The sequence below is a fragment of the Thalassophryne amazonica genome, chromosome 11 (assembly GCF_902500255.1).
Source record: "Thalassophryne amazonica chromosome 11, fThaAma1.1, whole genome shotgun sequence".
Lineage (NCBI taxonomy): Eukaryota > Metazoa > Chordata > Actinopteri > Batrachoidiformes > Batrachoididae > Thalassophryne > Thalassophryne amazonica.
In genome coordinates this window covers 38,145,457-38,160,003 of record NC_047113.1, presented here as the reverse complement: position 1 = coordinate 38,160,003, position 14,547 = coordinate 38,145,457, and the positions used below count along the sequence as shown (strand labels likewise).

At 41.5% G+C, this 14,547-nt stretch overlaps 1 protein-coding gene across 1 annotated transcript; it reads left to right on the top strand.

Moving 5' to 3' along the window:
* Positions 1-341: 341 nt before the first annotated feature.
* Positions 342-1,232, top strand: LOC117520945 (the record flags this gene model as incomplete). Its single annotated transcript, XM_034182282.1, has 1 exon — positions 342-1,232. A coding segment is annotated over one exon (891 nt), but the record flags the coding sequence as incomplete, so codon positions are not given.
* Positions 1,233-14,547: the final 13,315 nt, after the last annotated feature.

Here is a 14,547-nt window from a genome sequence, read left to right as displayed (position 1 = left end):
GTCTATTTGAAGAGTTTCAGTCAGGTTTTAGAATTCATCATAGTACAGAAACAGCATTAGTGAAGGTTACAAATGATCTTCTTATGGCCTCGGACAGTGGACTCATCTCTGTGCTTGTTCTGTTAGACCTCAGTGCTGCTTTTGATACTGTTGACCATAAAATTTTATTACAGAGATTAGAGCATGCCATAGGTATTAAAGGCACTGCGCTGCAGTGGTTTGAATCATATTTATCTAATAGATTACCATTTGTTCATGTAAATGGGGAATCTTCTTCACAGACTAAGGTTAATTACGGAGTTCCACAAGGTTCTGTGCTAGGACCAATTTTATTCACTTTATACATGCTTCCCTTAGGCAGTATTATTAGACGGCATTGCTTAAATTTTCATTGTTACGCAGATGATACCCAGCTTTATCTATCCATGAAGCCAGAGGACACACACCAATTAGCTAAACTGCAGGATTGTCTTACAGACATAAAGACATGGATGACCTCTAATTTCCTGCTTTTAAACTCAGATAAAACTGAAGTTATTGTACTTGGCCCCACAAATCTTAGAAACATGGTGTCTAACCAGATCCTTACTCTGGATGGCATTACCCTGACCTCTAGTAATACTGTGAGAAATCTTGGAGTCATTTTTGATCAGGATATGTCATTCAAAGCGCATATTAAACAAATATGTAAGACTGCTTTTTTGCATTTACGCAATATCTCTAAAATTAGAAAGGTCTTGTCTCAGAGTGATGCTGAAAAACTAATTCATGCATTTATTTCCTCTAGGCTGGACTATTGTAATTCATTATTATCAGGTTGTCCTAAAAGTTCCCTGAAAAGCCTTCAGTTAATTCAAAATGCTGCAGCTAGAGTACTGACAGGGACTAGAAGGAGAGAGCATATCTCACCCATATTGGTCTCTCTTCATTGGCTTCCTGTTAATTCTAGAATAGAATTTAAAATTCTTCTTCTTACTTATAAGGTTTTGAATAATCAGGTCCCATCTTATCTTAGGGACCTCATAGTACCATATCACCCCAATAGAGCGCTTCGCTCTCAGACTGCAGGCTTACTTGTAGTTCCTAGGGTTTGTAAGACTAGAATGGGAGGCAGAGCCTTCAGCTTTCAGGCTCCTCTCCTGTGGAACCAGCTCCCAATTCGGATCAGGGAGACAGACACCCTCTCTACTTTTAAGATTAGGCTTAAAACTTTCCTTTTTGCTAAAGCTTAGTTAGGGCTGGATCGGGTGACCCTGAACCATCCCTTAGTTATGCTGCTATAGACTTAGACTGCTGGGGGGTTCCCATGATGCACTGAGTGTTTATTTCTCTTTTTGCTCTGTATGCACCACTCTGCATTTAATCATTAGTGATTGATCTCTGCTCCCCTCCACAGCATGTCTTTTTCCTGGTCCTCTCCCTCAGCCCCAACCAGTCCCAGCAGAAGACTGCCCCTCCCTGAGCCTGGTTCTGCTGGAGGTTTCTTCCTGTTAAAAGGGAGTTTTTCCTTCCCACTGTCGCCAAGTGCTTGCTCACAGGGGGTCGTTTTGACCATTGGGGTTTTTACGTAATTATTGTATGGCCTTGCCTTACATTATAAAGCGCCTTGGGGCAACTGTTTGTTGTGATTTGGCGCTATATAAATAAAATTGATTGATTGATTAATAACAATTTTTTGGGCCACCTTTCCTCTGTTGTGAGAAGGTGTGAGAAGGTGTCCGGTTCAAGGCCACCCCTGCTCATTTTCCATGTAATATGGAGTTGCATCAGGAACGGCATCCGGTGTAAAACCTGTGCCAAATCAACATGCAGATCCACCTCAGATCTGCTGTGGTGACTGAATGAAGCAAGGAAGAAGCCAAAGGGACTTACTTACGGCTGAAAGACAAAGTGTGCCCTGTGCGAACCCATCACACCCTCTCGCGGCAGGTGTCTGCCAAATTGCAGGTGACACGCATGAACATCTAATACCGGTCGCATAGCACTTAGAAAATGTGTTGCCAGTTGCACTCTTGGCACAATAGCAGACTGTAGATGACCACTGTCGTACTGGCGGAGAAATTTGTCTAAGTACCACACGAGTATGGCTTTGGTGTGTGCGCTGAGAACTGACGAGAGGTGTGACTATGACAGAAGCAGCTGTGGTGATCTGTTATTCTGGACATTCCAGCTGGACAACAATACCTACTGTGTTTGGACAGACATGGACTACCAACTGTCCACTGTGAGGCGCGTGTGTCTGATTGCTGTATTTACGTGGACATAAAAACATATATCGCAGTGGCAACAAGCCATCAAGCATGCACATGGAGCGGACATCAACAGCATGCCAGGTTGAAATGGACCGTCAGATCAGAACATGCAGCGGGCGGGTGTCTGTGCTGTGGCACGCCATCCACAAGACATCCATGTCAGAGAGAACAAGCGCGCTGCCGACTGGATGCACCGGACCAGTAATTGTGGACATCAGAGCACATGGCTTGTCATTTATGTCATTTCATGACTGTGTCTGTGACCATGGGTAATCTACAGAGGAACAGAACGGATCATATTTGTATTGATCGCTTGATAAATGTGACATTTTTATATGATTTTAATTTTTTTTTGGTAATACTTCCATGTCCTTCCTGATATGAGGCAGATTCCCGCAGCTTTCAAAGAACAGCTGCATGGCTCAGTGGTAAAGTTGCTGATGGGTAATCAGAGCTTTTGAAAGGCATGAGTTTGCGTCCCATGGGTGGTCTGTTTTTTTTATTTTTTTTTTTTATTCCATGTAAGTGGTGTGATGTGGTTCCAGCTGGTTTTATTTTTTATTTCTTCCACATAAGCGGCGCCATGTGTTGCACCTGGCACTGTTCCTGCTTGAAAGACACCAGTGCGTGCACGAACCCAGTGTGAGAGTTCGTGCACGCCTTCCCATTGGCGCAATGTTTCATGGTGCGCTAATTTTGAATTGTTTCGCCGTAATCGATCAGACATTGACCAAACTTCGCACTATGTGTGAAGGGGCCCTTATAGAAGGTAGGCTGTCATCATGACTCAACTCTCCTCCATGATTACCTGCTCTGTATAAATTAAAACATAATTCCTTACTATTCAATGACAGAATCCAAAATAATGAAACCAGCCCCATCTCATGATTGATTGTTTAATTAAAACACACACACACACACACACACACACACACACACACACACACACACACACACACACACACACACACACACACACACACACACACACACACACACACACACACACACACACACACACACACACACACAGTTGTTTCAGACAGTCATACCAACCAATCTAGATGAATGAATGTGTTTGTCTGAAACCTGTTGTGTGGGCCGCTGAAGAGGAGGTACTGCTGGCCCACCACCACCAGATGGCACCCTGCTTGGAGTGCGGGCTTCAAGCACGAGAGGGCGCCGGAGCCACTGGGAGTGACAGCTGTCACTCATAATCAGCACCAGCTGTCACTCAGTCAACTCATCACCATCACCATAAAGGCCGGACTGCAACTCCACCTCCTCGCCGAGAAATCAGCTACCTTGGAGGTAATTTTCTCTGCTGAACTAAAACATTGAGTAATACTCTGAACTTCTTTGCAGCCATTTTCCTGTGGTGTTTTCCTTATCTGTGGGATTGGCGTTTGGTGTGATCAGCGACGGCTTCGCTTCACACCCCAACCAGATAAGTGGTTAGACAGGAGCTGCACGAGTGTGTGACTGGAGGTGGAGGTGCTCCCTCCCAAAAGAACACAGACTGTGGGATTACTGAGTGTGCGTACTCACACTCACCTGTGCTGTTTCTGTTCCCTGCCAGCAGTACCAGGTCTGACAGCTGGAGACGGTGACCACCTGGGGACCCAGGACTTGGCGGCTCCGGTGTTCTTCAGATCCATTGGCGGTGAGGGCCGTGTGGGATCCGGCTCGGTTCTGGATGGGCGTCTCCTATCCACAAGCCTGCCCACACGTCACCCAACGTGTAATTGACTATAGTCCCAAACTGATTGTTGTCTGTATTCCGTTGTGCACAATTTACAACATTAAATTGTTACTGTTTGGCTTATCCATTGCCCATTCTTTTACGCCCCCTGTTGTGGGTCCGTGTACCTACACTTTCACAACAAAACCCATGTTTCTATAGTGAATTATTGATCTATTGTGACTGGACACAAACATCTTTCTAAAGAAACAAAGAACTGATCAGGCCTGAAAGTTTGTGACCTGCTTGGTAACATATTGTAATTAACTTTTATTTGAGCACAGACTTTCAAAATGACACATTTTTTGTCATTATATTATTTCATTGTCTGCTAATCAAAATACTCTTTCAAGCAATTAAAAAGCTTTATCACCAATGAGACAGATGATCACTGTTACGTAAAATAATTGCAAATCAATGGTCTATTCATAAGAATTCGTCAAACTCAGACAAACTCAAAAGGTTAAATTTGTCAACCACAATTGTTTCACATTTAAATACTGTGCTCCGGTAAGATTCTTCAGAAGTTTCAACTTTTCAGTAAATAAAATGTCACATCACTTTTTATGACAATGAAAGTAATTGGGGGGGGGGGGGGGGGGGGGGGGGGTGCATACGGAATGAAAGAGAATAATTTTATCCATTTTATCAAATGTTCTTGTGCATAGCTGACATTTTCACAATATGAGAGATTGTCTAACAATTATAGATATTTTTCCGCTTTGAGAAATTTGCTATTCAAAGATGAAAATGTTTTGAGCGTGAACACATTACCTATCTGTAAAGCTAAAATCTCTGTTAATGAACGTCAGACATGAATTGTTGAAGCTTCTCAGCACAAAATCATTAATAATAATGATAGTGAGCACAAAGTGGATTTGAGGGATTTTGTGTTCTTAAATAAAAATTGCTCATGAGGGAGCAACCAGACACATTATACTTTTATCAACTTTAATTCCTAAAGCCGTGGAAGTAGAACTTGGCCAAACACTTGGGTGATACACGACAGCCTCTCTTCATCTGACCCCTCCCTCCCCTGAAAAATGTTGATTGAAAATCACTGTATTATAATGGTTTAGATCATATACTTGGGAGAAAAATCTATAAAGAAACAAATCTATAAAGAAACAAAAGCAGTTTCTTGACAGAACAATCAGTTAAAAATAGTTGGTCACGAGTTTGAAGGGAAGTACTTTTCTTTGCCTAATTGAAATTCCACAGCCGTCTGTGAGAAAGTGAGGCCATCCTATCAAACCTGTGGCCAAGCGAGCTGCAGCTACGGTGTCTCCACGGAGATTGGCATGGGGTTACAAAGAAGTGTCACTGTGTTTGTGCCCCGGCGATGAGGAAACGTCAGATTGATTACATAACGTGGGAATCATTTCACTGCATGATCAGTCCCTGTTTGTGCCACGCGGCAACAGTCTGAAAGGAAAGCAAGCATGAATGTGAGAGACATCTACTACAGGTGCTTGCAAAATTTTCAATGTCATTAGACAATTTTAACACTGCTTTTTTTGGCCCTCAAGTCAAAATTTTTGATTTTACACACACACACACACACACACACACACACACACACACACACACACACACACACACACACACACACACACACACACACACACACACACACACACACACACACACACACACACACACACACACACATATATATATGATCACTTTTTCCTCAAAGTAAATCTTTACCTCATGATCAAAATTAAATAGAAATGTCAAACTCAAAATAATGGATTGTGTAAATGCACAAACCATTTAATACTCAGAACCACAATGATTCTCGCCTGCATCCTAGTAAAACTTTAATCATATTTCCATTATTAGATTATATCGTTGCACAGTGTTCTGAACACTTGGATATGCAATACATGAATATCATACTAAAAAGTTCAAATAGAGGTTAAGTCTTGGAACAAGACTACTACAACTACTAATTTCTACTTTATTAATCAACCTTGGCCGTGACCCGATCCCGGATAAGCGGTTGAAGATGATTGGGTGAGTGAGTGAGTAATCAAAATTGTGAAAATTATGTTTCTGCATTTAACTCATTGTAATCACAGACATTTTTGAATCAATGGGATCACATGAGGAGCAGTGGGCAGCCACTCCAGATCTTTGCATAGTGCCATGGTCACTGGCTATGTAAGGAGGATAAATCTAATAAGCATGTTTTTTTATGATGCATATACAGTAGTTCCCATGTTTGAAGATGCTGGATTTCAATTGCTTTCTACACTCAGCCATCAGAAGTGTATGTGTCTGTATGAAGCAAAAGTGTTGAACTTGTAGAGACATCCACCTAGCTCGATAGTGACATTCATGTCTCCGGTTCCTCTACCTTTGAGATTAGGAGAGACCTTGGAAGAGCTTATGTTGTCATGAGGTCACTGGACAGAGGTGTTTGGCAAAACCTATGCATACATGTTAACCTATACAGATTGTCCGTAAATTATACAGATTTTTCAGAGTTTCAGAGTCATACGGACGTACTAATAAAGTCTTACGGATATTCAGGGTTTGGTCTGCAGCGGGTCTGTAATCAACCGTTTCTGCAGCGCGACTCCACTTTGATGCGTGAACCACTGAAGCAATGCTTCAAACCACTGGCTTGTGGTTCTTTGATTCGCTGCTCTTCAAAAGCGGAAGTCCGCTTCTTAACTCCTCTCAAAGCCATTAAAATATCGTGAGTCGCTTTTGTGTGGATTAAAGTCACTAACTGGGACTCTTGTCATGTTGTAGTCAAGAAACAAGAATCGTCCTCCGTTCCGTTGGCACAAAATTGCCGCTTTAAATAAAATGACACCTCTTTCCAAACGCTCTAATACAGAAAATAAACTACAATCGACTAAAACTTTTTTTTTCTTCCCAAAATGAGACATCCTGTGTTCTTTATGAATTAAACTGACGCTGACGTGAAGCACAGCCAGCTGTAAGAGCTCAGCTCAGATATATGGAAAGACCTTCATGCCAAAATGTCTGAAAGGAAATGCTTTTGACAAAAACTACAGATTTTGTTTAATTCTATTTATGTCCAGAGATCAAGGATCCACCATGTAGAGTTTATTATGTCCAAAGTTTAAGGATCCAGTGACCAGTTTCATATTTCTTTACTTTAAGACTCAATGAAATGTTGTTCAATTCAGTTTCAATTTAATCGGCTTATAAAGCGCCAAATCACAACAAAATCCATCTCAAGGCACCTCACACAGTTCAACATAAAAAAATTTAAATAAATAAATAAAAATAAAAAAATTCAAATACATAAATAAAAACAGAAGTAAAAGAATAAAACAGATAAAAATAAAAACTATTCATAAGAAAGAGAATAAAAATAGGCTTTAAGGCTTGATTTAAAAATGTCCACAGACTCCAACTGCCTCGCGGTTGCAGGAAGACCCACAGAGCGGGTGTACGATTAGAAAAAGCTCTTTGACCTGCTGACATAGAAAACCTGTAAAGCTTGCTTTTAGTACACACACACACACACACACACACACACACACAAAAAAAAAATCACAAGAGGTATCGATAAAGAATCAGATCAATAAGCGGAATCGATAATGGTATCAATATATTGCAGTACAAAAGGCTGCAATATATGGTATCGCTCCGTGTGTTTATTAAACACATGGGGTGGAGTCGAGGATCATCGACATGCCCATATGCAACATCAGCACTGGTGAGGCGATTTTCAATAAACTTGATGAAGTTCTGAGGTATGTTTTATTTTGTTCATTATATTCGATTCATTTTTCATGATTTTATGAATGTATTTCCACTAGTGACACACAGTTCTTGTTTCAGTAAAAAACAACTAAATTTGACACATTCAGTTCTATAAAATTCAGCTTGACACATGAATACTAGATCTCTATTGTTTGAAATTCAACTGTGGAGGAAATACTAATGATCCTGACTTTAATGTCATTGTGGCAACTCATAATATGTGGACAAAAACCCAGTTATGTGATAACGCTATGCGCTTGTGTGTACCGTAATAAAACTGATTTTGGTGCAATTTGGAGGTTATAAGGATTTTGTGCTGATTTTATGGATTTTCTCACTTGGTTATACAGGTGGACTCTCAAAGGGGTTGACATGTATGCCTATGCCTTTAGGGCCCTGGTGCTTCCTGTAGCAAGTTTCCAGAAATTTGTCTAAGAAATCATGTTAAAAAGCTAAAAAGGCTGCTGACTAAGAATGGATGGGTTTTTTCATATGGAGAGCTGTTTCACTTGTTAAATGGCTCCAACTGTTGTTCCTTCTGCACCGTACTGATGAAGGAGTGTTCAGGAGAAGTGTTAGAAGGTTTTTTTTTCGTCCTGAGATTCTGGGCCAAGATTGACCAGCAGGAAATCATTTATAGCACCTTTAACTGGTGTTTCTTAAAGCATTGCAGGTTAAAATCACAGTGGTATTTTGTAAAGAGCCCCACATGAATCAATGAACATGGCAAAAGGCCTGATAGGGAACAATGTGACAGGACTCATACACAACACACATACAGTGAGGCAAATAAGTATTTGATCCACTGTCAATTTTGCAGGTTTTCCCACCTACAAAGAATGGAGAGGTCTGTAAATTTTATTGTAGCTACACTGCAACTGTGAGAGACAGAATCTTAAAAAAAATCAGAAAATTGTATGAGTTTTAAATAATTTGCATTTTATTGCATGAAATAAGTATTTGATCACCTACCAACCAGCAAGAATTCTGACACTCACCTGTTTCCAGTTAGGCATTCTTCAACTTTCCCAGTCTTGTGTTGCACTGTCCCAACTTTTTTGAAATGTGTTGCAGGCATCCATTTCAAAATGAGCAAATATTTGCACAAAGACAACAAAGTTTATCAGTTTGAACATTAAATATCTTGTCTTTGTGGTATATTCAATTGAATATAGGTTGAAGAGGATTTTCAAATCATTGTACTCTGTTTTTATTTAAATTTTACACAACGTCCCAACTTCATTGGAAGTGGGGTTGTGTGTGTGTATGTGTGTGTACAGTGGACCCTCGCTATAACATGGTTCAGCTTTCGCGGCCTCGCAGTTTCGAGGATTTTTTTAGTGCAGTTTTGCATGGTTTTGTTTTTAACAGCGCATTGTGTTCTGCATCCTTATCAGGCGGGCCAGTCGCGCCACCGGTCGGCATCACCACGATTGCTCTCACTGCCTCAGCGGGCCACTCGCACCTCCTGTCTGCTGTGCAGAGCTGCGCCAAATCTGGCAACAGGCCCAGAGACTACGCTCACTGTTTTGATGCGGATGTTGACCGCAGCCGCAGAGCTCCGTGGCCACCGAGAGAGGACTTGGATTCTTTGCGGGTCCCGCATCCGTACCTCCGGAGGCAGTGAGCGAAGGGAGAGCACGTGCATTGTGTTCTGCGTGTGTCTGTTTATAATCTTCTCGCCCAGAAGAAAAAAAGAGTGTTTACACAAGAGAGAAAAGTGAGAAAATGTTAATGCCTGTTTGAGAAAAGTGTGAAGTGTGTAGTGAGGGGTTTTACAGCCTAAAACATCTATAATAATTGCAAAAAGTAGCGCTGACTACTTGGCGGATTTCGCTTATCGCGGGTTATTTTTAGAACGTAACTCCTGCGATAAACGAGGGACCACTGTATATATATATATATATATATATATATATATATATATATATATATATATATATACGAGGTCTGTTAGAAAAGTATCCGACCTTTTTATTTTTTTCAAAAACCTGATGGATTTGAATCACGTGTGCTTGCATGAGCCAATCTTGAACCTTCATACACGTGTGAATTTTTTCACGCCTGTTGGTTGCGTCATTTTCTTGTATGCAGCCTTTGTGTGAGGATGGGTGGAGTCTCTCGTCGTGTTGTCTTTGCAAGGAAATGGCGAAACGACTGGAGCAGTGCAACTGCATCAAATTTTGCCAGAAACTGGGAGACAGCCAGGTGGAAACCATTCGGATTATTCAGACGGCTTTCGGTGACGATCCTATGGGCATCACACAGATTAAGGAGCGGTACAACCGGTTTAAAGACGGCCGCACAATGGTGGAGAGCATGCAGCGCTCCGGCCGGACATCAACATGCTGAAATGACCAGATCATTTCCAAAGTGAACGCTGTGGTGATGCGGGACCGTCGTGTGACTATCCGAGAAATTGCAGAAGAGGTGGACATCAGCACTTTTTCGGCACATTCCAATGTGACAGAAGATTTTGCCATGAAAAGAGTTGCAGCGAAATTCATTGGCACGAAGCTGATGGCGCAGCAAAAGCGCCTTCGTTTTAAAGCCTCACAGGACATGTTGTGACATACCCAGCTCTTCCACCATTCGGAAGATTCAGACAGCTTTCGGTGGCTTTTCAGTCGTGTGACTATCCGAGAAATTGTGATAAACTGACAGACTTACACATGCACTGAAGCATGCTCCAGTTTTCTCCTCTCACCTCTTTTCCTGCCCCTCCCTCCCTGCAGCAGGCCTCCTTTCTTTCCCAAGCTGGCAGGCGGCGTGACTTGACAGTTGCAGTGGCTACCAACACACTCACATCGCCTCAATAGGAAAACGGACTGTTTCAAGTTTAGTGCACATAAACAATGTCAAATGTATATGTGCTGTCCTAATTCTGATGTGTGCCATTATTACGGTAAACAATAATTGTAGATTAATTGCTGTTTGTATGTGGAATGTGAGTGCGGAAATTTCGTTGTTGTTATGGCAATGACAATAAAAGCTATCTACATCTACATCTACATAATGCAAATTATGTTTTCATTTGTATGTCGATTTGTAACTTGCTGATTATCACATTCATTCCTATGATCTGCAAAAACTCCATCAATTGCAGTTTTTTCAATCAATTGATATTTTTTCCAGTATTATGGTTACTGTAGCTCTGCACTCACACTCAGATGCAGTAAAAAGGGTGATTTTAAGTGTATTTACTTTTGCTTTCAGTTCCAACAATGTGGTGTTTTGGTGTGGAGTGGAATCTCAAAACCTCAGCAGCAAAACTACTCAGAAAAAAAAAAAAACCTCAAGTACTTCAAATGCATTCAACCATTTTGATTAATGTCTAATATTCACAAACATACATGAAAGAGCTCTGATGTGTGGAATCTCATGTCTCTCCACTCAGGTGTTTTTGTTCTTTTTTTTTTTTATTTTTGACCTGTGCCCTCTCTCCGTCTCCCCGCTGCATGGAAGCAGTGGACTTCCTTCCCGTCTTTGTTTAGGCTCCCCTACAAATTTAATAAATGGCAAGCTGACAGCGATTATGAGGCGGCTTGAGGAAGAAGAAATTATTGCATCTAATTTGTTGCAATGCTTTGTAAAAGCCTAGGCATGCACCATGCAATAAACAGATGAATGGATGAGTTCATCCCCTCCAGTTTGTTAACACAATTACAATAACTCAAAAACAATAAATGCTATAATTTTGGAAGTCACCAAATTAAAATAAGATATACTGAGGTTATGTATCTGGTTAACAATGATGCACCAGATCAATTGAAAGTGCAACATTGTTTTGCCAATGTATTATTCCATAGATGTGACTGCCACCTGCTGCCAGGTTAGCGGAGGCTGGATTGATGGTGGGTACTGTTATTTTCTGATTGTTTCACAGTGGTTATAGTCTAAACCTGAAATAACAGTGACACCTTCACATAAGAGAGAGAGAGAGAGTGAGAACTCTACGCTAGGTAGAATTGTCAGGTCTGATTATAGTCACCTGGGGGTGCAACAGCAAAAACACTGTTGATTGTGGTTTTAGGGTTTGAAACAATATGTTTACTTGACAGGAAAATCCGATGACACTTTTTTTAATATGCATGATTGGTATTTTCCCCAATGCAGTACCTTTTTTATTTAGCCATTGTCTGTCTGTTCACAGCCTCACATTAATAATATCGGTGCTGCAGTGTAATTCCCTCTCCCACAAACCCCCACCCCAACAAACTCCAAGTGGATTCCGTTTAGTATGTTTCTCCTAACACAGAGGACATAACGGGTTATCAATCAATCAATCAATCAATTTTTTTATATAGCGCCAAATCACAACAAACAGTTGCCCCAAGGCGCTTTATATTGTAAGGCAAGGCCATACAATAATTATGTAAAACCCCAACGGTCAAAACGACCCCCTGTGAGCAAGCACTTGGCTACAGTGGGAAGGAAAAACTCCCTTTTAACAGGAAGAAACCTCCAGCAGAACCAGGCTCAGGGAGGGGCAGTCTTCTGCTGGGACTGGTTGGGGCTGAGGGAGAGAACCAGGAAAAAGACATGCTGTGGAGGGGAGCAGAGATCGATCACTAATGATTAAATGCAGAGTGGTGCATACAGAGCAAAAAGAGAAAGAAACAGTGCATCATTGGGTCTGATTAAGCCTTGTTTTTGAAGCTGTCGTTGCTTATTTGTCTTGACCTGGCAACACAGCGAGGCATGCACTGAATGGGCTCTGAGAGACAGAGAGTGAGAGAGTGAGAGAGAGAAAGAGAGAGAGAAATATAATATTTTATATGTACTAGTGCAGTGCCTGTAGGAAGTTTGTATTCCTATAGAAAATTGGAAGCTAAAAAAATTTTTTTTTTAAAAAGACCATTACTATATATATATATATATATATATATATATATATATATATATATATATATATTATATTTATTTAATATCAACATTTAATTTTTGGCCTGTGTCCTTCCTTAACATAAAAATGCTGCGCCTGCTTTGGAATCTGAAATTCTTCTGAGGCCCATCCAAACTTTTAATGATAGTTTTGATCAACATGAGAGTAACATGATTTTTTTTTCTTTTATACAGTGTATATTGTTAGAATAGGCCAGATAAATGAAGAATAACAATAATAAGTTCAAGTTTCAAGTTTATTCGGTTCAAGGAAAAAGACCTTAGCAACAAAATAAAACAAGATAAATAAAATAAATAAACTGATTTCTCAGCCAATCAACCCATGCAACCGAAAGGGTGTAGGTAGAAGCAAAGCTTATATACACCTGCCCCTTTTACATCAGCAACTTTTACTTATCGCAACAAAACCACAAAACAAACAAAGTGAGCAGAACAGCAAAACACCGATGTAAGTCCCTTCGGCTGCTCCCTTGTTTCGCACTTGGGGTCGCCACAGCAAATCTAAGGTAGATCTGCATGTTGAATTGGCATAGGTTTTACGCCGGATGCCTTTCCTGACGCAATTCCACATTACATGGAGAAATGTGGCAGGGGTGGGATTTGAACCCAGAACCTTCTGCACTGAAACCAAGTGCATTAACCACTTGGCCACCACCCCTGCAACAGCAAAACACAGATATCTTAAAATAATCAATAAACCCAAATTCCTCATCATTGGCACACGTCGCCTAATCTATATACGAGGTCTGTCCAAAAAGTAACGGACCTTTTTATTTTTTTCAAAAACTATATGGATTTGAATCACGTGTGATTGCATCAGCCAAGCTTGAACCTTCGTGCGCATGCGTGAGTTTTTTCACACCTGTTGGTTGCATCATTCGCCTGTGAGCAGGCTTTGAGTGAGCACTGGTCCAGCCCCCTTGTCGGATTTTCATTGTCAGGGAAATGTCTGAATGATTTGGAGCTTTGCCACATCAAATTTTTCCAGAAACTGTGAGAGACAGCCAGGTGGACACCATTTGCTAAATTCAGATGGCTTTCAGGGACGATTTTATGGGGATCACACAGATTGAGGAGTGTTACAGAGGGTTTAAAGACCGCCCACAGCGGCTGAGAGCGCAACGCGTTCCGAGCGGCGATCGACAGGTTCAAATGACCAGATCATTTCCAAACTGAACGCTGTGTTGATCCGGGACGTCGTCTGACTACCACAGAAATGGCAGAAGACGTGGACATCAAGACTTTTTCGGCACATTCCACTGTTACAGTTTTTGTCATGGAAAGAGGAGCGGAGGAATGTGCCACCGTGCTGCGAATGGTGCGGCACAAAACCACCTCCATGTTTGTCTCACAGGACAGCTTTCAGATGGCTTTCAGACGGCTTTCAGTGGCTTTTCAGTCGTGTGACTATCCGAGAAATTGTGGATTAGCTGGACATGCCAGAACATGTCCTGTGAGGCTTCATCACGGTGTTGCTTTGTGCCATGCAGCTCCGTCCCGACACGCGAATTCCTGTGGTTTTGTCCCACGCCATTCGTGGCACAGTGGTGCATTCCTCCGCTCCTCTTTCCATGACAAAAACTCCTGTAACAGTGGAATGTGCCAAAAAAGTCTTGATGTCCACGTCTTCTGCCATTTCTGTAGTAGTCAGACGATGTCCCGGATCAACACAGCGTTCAGTTTGAAAATGATCTGGTCGTTTGAGCCTGTCGATCGCCGTTCAGAACGCGGTGTGCTCTCAGCCACTGTGGGCGGTCTTTAAACCGGCTGTAACACTCTTCAATCTGTGTAATCCCCATAAAATCGTCCCTGAAAGCCATCTGAATTTAGCGAATGGTGTCCACCTGGCTGTCTCTCACAGTTTCTGGAAAAATTTGATGCAGCAAAGCTCCAAATCAT